The sequence below is a fragment of the Hypanus sabinus genome, unplaced genomic scaffold (genome assembly GCF_030144855.1).
Source record: "Hypanus sabinus isolate sHypSab1 unplaced genomic scaffold, sHypSab1.hap1 scaffold_724, whole genome shotgun sequence".
NCBI lineage: Eukaryota > Metazoa > Chordata > Chondrichthyes > Myliobatiformes > Dasyatidae > Hypanus > Hypanus sabinus.
Genome location: NW_026781575.1, coordinates 236,483 through 246,946, shown reverse-complemented (window position 1 = coordinate 246,946; position 10,464 = coordinate 236,483). Strand labels below are relative to the sequence as shown.

Genomic DNA, 10,464 nt, shown 5'->3' with positions numbered 1-10,464 from the left:
TCAGGAAGACCTGCCGAAGGTTTTTCACTCCGACCATACCCACCGTCCTCGCTTTCGGCTTGGGCCCTCTCGGTTCCACAAAGTCGTCAGCGTGTACACGATACACTACAGTGGGAAGGAGTGCGGGTAGAGAACGCGAGCGATGTGAATGAAATTGTTTGGAAAAGGGATGGGAAACGGGGAAAAAGAGGGGAGACAGAGAAGGAGAAGACAGCTGGTAGAAAGAGACAGGTAGAGAGAGGGTAGGGCAGGAGAAAGAGGGAGGGGAGTTATTGTGGTGGGGTGGAAGGGAAGGATGCGGAGAGGGTAATATGAGCAAGTGAAGCAGGTTTGGGTTAGGGATAGTGATGGGAAAACGAAGGGGCTCGAACAAAGTAGACATATATACGTATCACAGGAACAACAGCTGTGCACACTGGGGATAAAGAGGTGGATGGGGGAACACTCTATTTCGGTGGTGTAGATACAGCTCTGCTTTAGTCTGGCCCGCGTCCTGGAAGCGCCCAGTGCCAACATTGAGGATGTAGCGTTTGGGTGGTTCACTACGGCGGTGACGTACTGGGAGCTCCACACTGTGTCTGTTCTATATCCCGGTAGTATTCGCTGGCACACTGAGGATAAGAAGTTGGTATACATTGTAGGGGTTATGCCAAGGAAACTTAACACTGTGTCTGACCTGTGACCCGGGACGCTCAATACTCAACTGGGGGATAAAATAAGTTGGTTGTGACACACGGCCTGGGGTAGAGTGTCGAGCGGGCTCCAGAGTGATCTAAGTCCCAGGATTACTCTCTTCATACACAGGGGATAAAATGAGGCATCGGATCGCACCCTGTTGGGGAAATATAGAGGGAGATTTGATATTAACATGCCAATAACTTGAGAGAGTTGAATCAAAACCAATTCCGTTGGCATGCATCTCAAGAAACGCATGCAATGCCCAATTTCCTTGTAAATATTAAAACCAAAGAGTTCCAGTCAGGCCTGAGAAGTTGTGCGGTCAGGCTTAGGAAGTTGTAGGGTTACATTGGGGCTGCGAGCGATGAGTTTGAATGGGAAAGGGTGGTATTTAATTGGGAGTGCGGTAGCTGAGAGTGGACTGGAACGAATGAGCACAGGTTAGGTGTACGAACGGTGGCTGAGATAGGAAGGGCTGGGGTCACGTTATTACCAAATTATCCACATCGTGTTCAGCTTGGAACTGGGGTACAAGGAGCATCCAGCCCCAAGCCCCCTACCCCTGCCACAAGCAATCACGAGATAAATTTTAGTAAATCTTGACCCAAGAATTCGAATGAGATTGCAAACTGCTATAGATCTAAGATACACCTATACACCTCTGCCATTCTCCTTGTCCTCCTCCATCCCTCCCGATTTTCGTGCATCCTCTTTCCCTTGCGTTCCTCGACCTCTCCGTGGCCCATTTCTTCCTTAAATCCTTGACTGCGTCTGCAATTCCTTCACATCTCCACGCCTCTCCCCGTCAGTGCAACATCTTCACTGCTTCCCTGTCTCCGTCTCTGTAGTCTTCCCCACTAAACTCTATCTCGTGAGTGCTTGTGGCCGGGGTCGGGGGGTGTGGGGCTGGATGCTCCTTGGACCCCAGTTCCAAGATGAACGCGATGAGGTTTTTTTGTAACATCTTTTAACTCTATTACCCAGCTAATATATCTGACTTAAAGTCGTTTCTCTGTGCCTGGGCCGGGAACGGCGTAATTGAACGGTGTGGATGGAACGTCAATCTGTGCGACCGCGGGAGTGTGTGGACGGGACGTTGTGGAGGGAACTTCACGGTGTATCCGAACCCAGAAGTCTGTTATGAAACTGTGCGCAGGGAGCTTCACTCTGTTGCTGATCCCGACCGGGTGTGATGGGACGATGAGGACGGGATTTCACTCTGTGCCTGACACGTAATTCTGCGATGGGATCATGTGGAGGAAGTTCCAGTCCTCGTCTGACCCTGTGAGGTTGTCATGTGACGGTACAGTGGGAACTTCTACCAGTGCTTGACCCTGGTCATGTGCGATGGGAACAGCGCGGCGGGAGGCTCACCCTGTCTTTATCGCTGGGAGTTTGTCTTCCTATTCGGGAAGTTAGTGGGCACAGTTCGGATATTCAATGGTCTTTGCTCGTTTTAAGTGGAGTGCGCTGGTGTCGGAGGGCAAAGACAGTGCGTGGGGACATTTTAAGCACGCTGGAGGAGTGGGCACGGGTGCTGTGTTCAAGGACAGCGTGCGAGGGGGCGGGGCATGGACAGCGGTTGTGGGGAGACGCGGATAGAGCAGGCGGGGTAACCGATGAAAGCGCAGGAGGGTTAACGAGGAGATCGCCGGAGGGGCAGTGAGCCGAGCCCGGGAGGAGCAGCGAAGACAGCGCAGGGTGGGCAGGAGTGTGGCCGGAGGACAAGCTCTTGAGTGCCAGTGTTTGTGAGACCGACATTCCTGAGTCTGGATGTGAGACGCCGCTGCGCCTGTGTAAGGAGCTCTGGAGCGCTGTTGCATTGCACAAGGTGCACAGGGCAGCGGGAAACTCAATTCACTGTTTCTCCTCAAATAAATGTCAAGTCCGACACCAGGACAGAATGTTACAGCAGTTTATTGATTCATCACCACAAATACAAACTAAACATTCTGTGACCTGAAAAAATGCGGAAATATATAAGCTGCTCACGACTCACTCACAGTCACACAAAATTCACAGATTGTCGACAACCAGTGACAGGTTGAATAATTAGTCCCGTTTCTCACCGTCACCCTGCCCGTGGGAACCGATGATTAAAAAAATCTCACATCCGGTCAGCGTCCGAGTGTCCGAACTCGCTGCCGACTCAGCGTCGCAAACGAGGTCTTTGCCAATTTAACATCATTTCATCGACCACGCCGCCATGGGGGTCAGCGCAGTGAGCAAAGTGATTCTCTCGGCCGGATAATCTCACCCCGGGACACTGGTGTCGCAGACTGAGCCCCGCCCTGGGTTCTTCCTGTCTGTGTAATTCCTCAGAATCCCCCTGGATAACCTGCACACGGACATTCGGCGGCCAGAAGTTCTGGACAGGAGACGTAGACACGTGGCTAAGGGATCACCTCTGACGTCAGAGAGCGCTCGGCTGGGCCGGGATCTCTTAGCACCGTTGGGAGTTAAACCTAAAGCGCGGTCATTAAAGGGGAGGACAGCCGTTAAAGGTGAGGCCGTGGAATGTCCACATCCTTCGAGCTGGGTTGTTCACAGCATCACTCCCAGTCGGGGTCTGGGTTCCTGCAGTGATCTCAGTTCTTTCTCCCCGGTCTCGCTGAATCGATTCCGCCCCAGCCTGAAACAGATGGGAGAATAAGGGTGAAATAAACTGATTACACAACAGTGTCAGTAACAGGGGACTGGGGTTAATGTCTCAACAACACTCACAGATAAATAGCACCAGAAAACCCGCGGATGCGCTGATATTTTATCACATTGAACATTAACACAAACACTCACCAGATGCCCGTCAGATTTGGAAGTGTCAGAACGAGGCGGCGGAGAGCGGGGATAGATTGGTCTGTGAGTGAGTTTGATACGAGGTTCAGCTCCTTCAGTGATGGTTTTGTACTAAGAGCGGAGACGAGATTCTCGGCACCAGAATCTGTGAGACCGACACTCCTCAGCCTGGAGATGAGAGAGAGTGAGGGTGAAGGACACAGAGAGACAGGAGACGGTACAAATCCCCAGTGTTTATCAGTAACACAATTACTGATCACATTAATGTTCAGTGTCAGATACCCAGTGACTGTAAACACAATCTCCCTCAGTCTGGTACTTACCTCAGTTTCTGTATTTTACACTCCGGGTTCCTCAGAGACTCAGACACCAGTTTCACTCCCGAATCTCCCAGCTTATTCTCCCCAAGTCTGAACATAAACAGAAAATTTGATGAACAAAGTAATTCAAACCATGGGTCTGAGAGAATTTCTCTCACTCGGATATTTCAGGAAACATTAAACCATTCAGTAAATCACTGATCGGAGTTCCCATCACTTTCAATGTCCCTCACTGCCCAGCTCCAGGGATTTCACACAATGTCAGTAATTTAGTCTGTCGGTGTGACCCTGTAAACTCCACATAATCTGTCCCTTTCCCAGATGGTTCAAAGTGGTACTGACAGGAGAGCATCGTAAGGAGCAAGGCCGGAGAGTGGAACAAAGTCCCAAGGTGAGGAAGACTTGAGATGGTCGGAAGAGAAGGATCAGTTAGAAGGAGTTGAGTCCAGGAAATTGTCCATGGGAGCTGACGGAAGAACCTCCCACATGGGGAAAACTAATGGGATAGGATACCCCACAGGAGGAATGTAGCTGGGAAAGGAGCTTCCAGAGGACGCAGCAGCATGGGGAAGAGAGATACCGCAGGAAGTGGATGATAGCGAAGAGAGACTCCTCAAGAAGAAGGAATACGGGACGGAGATACCAAAGTAAGACAAATAGAGGAAGGTATGCAAAAGTTAATCGAACTGGAGGGGTAGTGTGAAATCGGGAGAGGAGATGCCCACATGGGGTCTGTGAGCGAAGTCAGACAGTGGAGTGATGGTGACACAGAGAAGGGCAGGAGGAGGACAATCTCACACAGCTAGTTGTTTCTATCTCGCTGGGACAATCCGCTAACCCTCTCTTGTCCCTCACCGGGAAGAGGTTGTAAAGCTCCGAAGCCTCTGTGGCAGTCAGTCTTGGTCTGGGTGTCAGTAACAGTGAGAAGGAACATTGTCAATGGACGTGTCACAGACAGCGAGAAACACGGCCATTCCTGTGATTTACTACCATTCAACCAATGGCCGTTGTTCACTGATCTGATGAAGTCTCCAACATCCCTTCACAAGGAACCACAGAACCCTCCCGTCCTTGGGGAATTACTGACTGATCCCCTGGGCATTTGTCACAATTCTTCACAATCTGATTTACTACAAATTTACTGAAATTCCTTTACATTGAAACAACACAATGGAACAGTTTCACGGATCAGAGTGAGAGACAAATCAAGTTACCTCAACTCCTGGCACTTGTGCAGCCCGGGTCCCAGCCGCTGTATTCCCTCATACTGAATGTGGCAGTTCTCCAGGTCGAGCTGTTTTATTGTATCACAGAGTCCGATGACATGAGACAGGACCGCGCAGTCAATCGGGGTCAGTGTCATTCCACTGAGTGAAAACCTTTCCACAGAGCCCAGTGCGGTCTGAGCCAGTCCACGATTCTCAAACAGGTAGTGCAATGTGTTCAGGAGGCTCCTTTTACCAGCTTCACTCCATGTGTTTCCACTCTGGCGTTTAACCTCCTCCATCATCCAGTCAATCACCCGGCAGGTTGTTTGATGAGAAAATGGACCCAGAAACTCCTCCAGGCCCCGAGCTGTCATTGGGGAGGAGAGACCAGCAACAAAACGGAGAAATACCTCAAATCGCCCATCTGTCGTGCTGTGGACTTCAGTGAGGAATTTCAGGATATCTCCGGGATGTGGATTCAGGAATTGTGCGAGTGCAGCTACAAACTCTTGGATGGTGAGGTGTGGGAATGTGTACACCACGCTTCGGGCAGAATCCTCTCTCTCCAAAAGCTCCATCAGGAACCCGGACAGGAACTGGGAAGGCTGCAGATTGTAGTTGATCAAATCTCCATCTGTAAACACAATCTTCCTCTTGGACACTCCTTTGAAGGCCATCCGACCAACCCTGAGTAACACATCACGTGGGTTCTCAATCTCACGGCCGTGGTTTTTCAGGATGTTGTAAATATAGTAGGAGTACAGTTGGGTGATGGTCTTGGGAACTCGCTGTGGGTCCCTGACGCTTTGTGTGAAGAAGGGGCCCAGTGCCAGAGCGAGGATCCAGCAGTAGGAGGGGTTGTAGCTCATGGTGTACAGGATCTCGTTCTCCTTCACGTGTTTGAAAACAGCTGCCGCCACCGTCTGATCTTCAAAATGTCTGATGAAATATTCCTTCCGTTCCTCACCAACAAATCCCAGGATTTCAGCCCAGACACTGATATCCGCCTTTTCCAATAAATGTAACGCAGTGGGGCGGGTGGTCACCAGCACTGAACACCCTGGGAGCAGCTTGTGCTGGATTAAACTGTACACAATGTCAGACACCTTGCACTTGTATTCAGGATCTGTGCATGTGTACCGAGTTTCCGTGTCTCTCCGACTGTCAGAAAAATTAATTTGGTCATTGAATTCATCCAAACCATCAAATATAAACAGCAATCCCTCCGGGTTCTTCCAGACCTCTCTCAGGATATTCCCAAAGTAAGGATACTGATCCAGAATCAGTTCCTTCAGGTTTATTCTACAGTTAATGGTGTTTAAATCGCGGAATTTGAAACTGAAGACAAACTGGAACTGTTGGTATATTTTCCCCGTGGCCCAGTCGTAAACAATCTTTTGTACCATTGTTGTTTTCCCGATCCCTGGGACTCCAGCCACTGCTGCCGAACTCCCAGATTTGGAGTTAGTTTGGGAAAAGCTGCTCTGGAACAACTGATCCATCTGGAGTTTCTCCAGCTCTCCGCAGAGATGTTTTTCTCTCCACTCCTCGTGGTCTCTGCCTCTTGCCAGCAGCTCATGTTCCACCAGTGTCCGATCTCGAACAGTAGAAATGACCGTGAGCTCAGCGTATCGATCAACCAGCTGGAAAACCTTCACCTTCTCCCTCATCAGGATTGTGTTCACTCTCAGTGTTTCAGTTTGTTCCCACAGAGTCTCCTTGTGTTTCTGTTGAACACCTTCCATGGGGACAGACAGTGGACAAACTGTTAGATGCCTCAGCTCAGAACTCAGTATTTAAGCACACAAGAGTTAGCTCAGAGCTGTTGCATTGATGGATTCATCAATGGTTGTTCGTACAGTAAAGTAAATTTGATTAACAGACCTCTGACTGGACAGAGAGGCCTGTTCCAGATAAACACCAGATCATCACATTTCCACATTAACTGTGCTGTGAAGGTGAGTATTTCCCTGGTAGTTTACTGACCCCCAACTGTCCCGTACTGGACAACATCTCACTACTGCCACAGATATCTTTGCTCCTGAGGAAGTATCTTTTAATCCCTTGTGTTGATGTGGCGTATGGAGATAGAGAAGAAGGTGTTGGGCATTCTGTCAAAGGAACAGGTCGGGGAATCACAGCTCACCCTCCCCTCCCACCATCACTGAATCAAAATACAAAGCAGCAGATTTGCTGATCAGAACATGAACTGTGGGTGCGTGGGATCTCAAACTGTGTTCGAAACCTGTCGGGGTGTGTGGGGTTCTGCACTGTGTCCGGCCTCTGCCAGGGATGTATGGGGAGAGCACAGTGTGTCAGGACCCTGTCAGGGGTGTGTGGGGTCTCACAGTGTGTCAGGATCCTGTCAGGGGTGTGTGGGGTCCCACAGTGTATCAGGACCCTGTCAGGGGTGTATGGGGTCTCACAGTGTGTCAGGACCCTGTCAGGGGTGTGTGGAGTCTCACAGTGTGTCAGGATCCTGTCAGAGGTGTGTGGGGTCTCACAGTGTGTCAGGATCCTGTCAGGAGAGTGTGGAGTCTCACAGTGTGTCAGGACCCTGTCAGGGGTGTGTGGGGTCTCACAGTGTGTCAGGATCCTGTCAGAGGTGTGTGGGGTCTCACAGTGTGCCAGGACCCTGTCAGGTTTGTGTGGGGTCTCACAGTGTGCCAGGACCCTGTCAGGTTTGTGTGGGGTCTCACAGTGTGCCAGGACCCTGTCAGGGGTGTGTGGAGTCTCACAATGTGTCAGGACCCTGTCAGGGGTGTGTGGGGTCTCACAATGTGTCAGGACCATGTCAGTGTTGTGTGGCGTCTCAGTGTGTGTCAGGAACCTAAAACAGGTGTGGCTTCTCACTTGTTTAGGAGTGTGAGTGGTCTTAGTGGGTGTCAGTATCCGGTTAGGAGTATGGGGTCTCACATCCTCTCAGGATCCTGCCAGGAGTCTGTGGTGTCTCACGGTTTGTCAATTGATAATCGACAATAGGTGCAGGTGTAGGCAATTCATGGCTGATCATCCACAATCATTACCCCGTTCCTGCCTTCTCCCCATATCCCTTGACTCCGCAATCTTTAACAACTCTATCTAACTCTTTCCTGACACAATCCGGAGAATTGGTCTCCACTGCGTTCGGAAGCAGAGCATTCCATAGATCCATAACTCTGTTGGTGAAAAGTTTTTCCTGAATTCCGTTCTAAATGAACTACCCCTTATTGTTAGCTGTGGCCTCTTGTTCTGGACTCGGGAACATGTTTCCTGATCTAGCGTGTCCAATCCCTTTAAAATCTTATATATTGCAATCGGATCCGGTTGCATCCTTCTAAATTCTAGTGTATTAGGACCCTATCAGGTGGGTGTGGGATCTCGTGGTGTATCAAGAACCGGTCAGGGGTGTGTGGTGTCTCACAGTGTCTCAGGATCCTGTCAGGGGAGTGTGGTGTCTCACAGTATGTTAGGACACGGCCAGGGGTGTGTGGGGTCTCACAGTGCGTCCGGACCCTGGCAGGCGTGTGTGGCTTCTAACTGTGTGTCAGGAACCTAAAATGAGTTTCTGGGGCATCAAAGTGTGTCAGGACCCTGTCAGTGACGTGTGGGATCTCACAGTGTGTCAGGACCCTGTCAGGGGTGTGTGGGGTCTCACAGTGTGTCAGGATCCTGTCAGAGGTGTGTGGGGTCTCACAGTGTGCCAGGACCCTGTCAGGTTTGTGTGGGGTCTCACAGTGTGTCAGGACCCTGTCAGGGGTGTGTGGGGTCTCACAATGTGTCAGGGCCCTGTCAGGGGTGTGTGGGGTCTCACAGTGTGTCAGGATCCTGTCAGGGGTGTGTGGCGTCTCAGTGTGTGTCAGGAACCTAAAACAGGTGTGGCTTCTCACTTGTTTAGGAGTGTGAGGGGTCTTGGTGGGTGTCAGTATCCGGTTAGGAGTATGGGGTCTCACATCCTGTCAGGATCCTGCCAGGAGTGTGTGGGGTCTCAGGGTTTGTCAATTGATAATAGACAATAGGTGCAGGTGCAGGCAATTCATGGCTGATCAGCCACAATCATTACCCCGTTCCTGCCTTCTCCCCATATCCCTTGACTCCTCAATCTTTAACAACTCTATATAACTCTTTCCTGAAACCATCCGGAGAATTGGTCTCCACTGCCTTCTGAAGCAGAGCATTCCATAGATCCATAACTCTGTTGGTGAAAAGTTTTTCCTGAATTCCGTTCTAAATGAACTACCCCTTATTGTTAGCTGTGGCCTCTTGTTCTGGACTCGGGAACATGTTTCCTGATCTAGCGTGTCCAATCCCTTTAAAATCTTATATATTGCAATCGGATCCGGTTGCATCCTTCTAAATTCTAGTGTATTAGGACCCTATCAGGTGGGTGTGGGATCTCGTGGTGTATCAAGAACCGGTCAGGGGTGTGTGGTGTCTCACAGTGTCTCAGGATCCTGTCAGGGGAGTGTGGTGTCTCACAGTATGTTAGGACACGGCCAGGGGTGTGTGGGGTCTCACAGTGCGTCCGGACCCTGGCAGGCGTGTGTGGCTTCTAACTGTGTGTCAGGAACCTAAAATGAGTTTCTGGGGCATCAAAGTGTGTCAGGACCCTGTCAGTGACGTGTGGGATCTCACAGTGTGTCAGGACCCTGTCAGGGGTGTGTGGGGTCTCACAGTGTGTCAGGACTCTGTCAGGGGTGTGTGGAGTCTCACAGTGTGTCTGGACCCTGTCAGGGGTGTGTGGAGTTTCACAGTGTGTCTGGACCCTGTCAGTGATGTGTGAGGTCTCACCGTGTGTCAGGACCATGCCAGGGAATGCGGGGGTCTCACAGAGCGTCAGGACCCTGGCAGATGTGTGTGGCGTCTCACAGTGTGTCAGGAACCTGTAATGAGTTTGTAGGGGCATCACAGTGTGTCAGGACCCTATCAGAGGTGTGCGGGGTGTCACAGTATGTCGGGACCCTGTCAGGTGTGTGTGGTGTCTCACAGTGTGTCAGGACCCTGGTAGGCGTATGTGGCTTCTCACTGTGTGTCAGGAACCTAAAATGAGTTTGTGGGGTCTCACAGTGCGTCAGGACACTGTCAGGGTTGTGTGGTGTCTGACAGTGTGTCAAGACACGGCCAGGGGTGTGTGGGATCTCACAGTGTGTCAGGACAATGTCAGTGGTGTGTGGTGTCTCACAGTGTGTCAGGCTCCTGACAAGGGTGTGTGAGGTCTCACTGTGTGTCAGGACCCTGTCAGGGGTGTGTGGAGTCTCACATTGTGTCTGGACCCTGTCAGGTGTGTGCAGTGTCTCACAGTGAGTCAGGACAATGTCAGTGGTGTGTGGTGTCTCACAGTGTGTCAAGACACGGCCAGGGGTGTGTGGGGTCTCACAGTGCATCCGGACCCTGGCAGGCGTGCGTGGCCTCGCACTGTGTGTCGGGAACCTAAAATGAGTTTGTGGGGCATCACTGTGTGTCAGGACCCTGTCAGAGACGTG

General features: G+C 51.0%; 1 protein-coding gene across 1 annotated transcript; it reads right to left on the bottom strand.

Annotated features, from left to right (window-relative positions):
- Positions 1-2,579: 2,579 nt before the first annotated feature.
- LOC132389967 (NACHT, LRR and PYD domains-containing protein 3-like) lies at positions 2,580-7,446 on the bottom strand. The gene is made up of 4 exons (XM_059962544.1): positions 5,009-7,446; positions 3,798-3,884; positions 3,475-3,642; positions 2,580-3,310 (listed from the first exon to the last, which is right to left on the bottom strand). The coding sequence occupies exons 1-4, from the start codon at positions 6,745-6,747 to the stop codon at positions 3,223-3,225; spliced, it is 2,082 nt and encodes a 693-aa protein (XP_059818527.1). The 5' UTR covers positions 6,748-7,446; the 3' UTR covers positions 2,580-3,222.
- Positions 7,447-10,464: the final 3,018 nt, after the last annotated feature.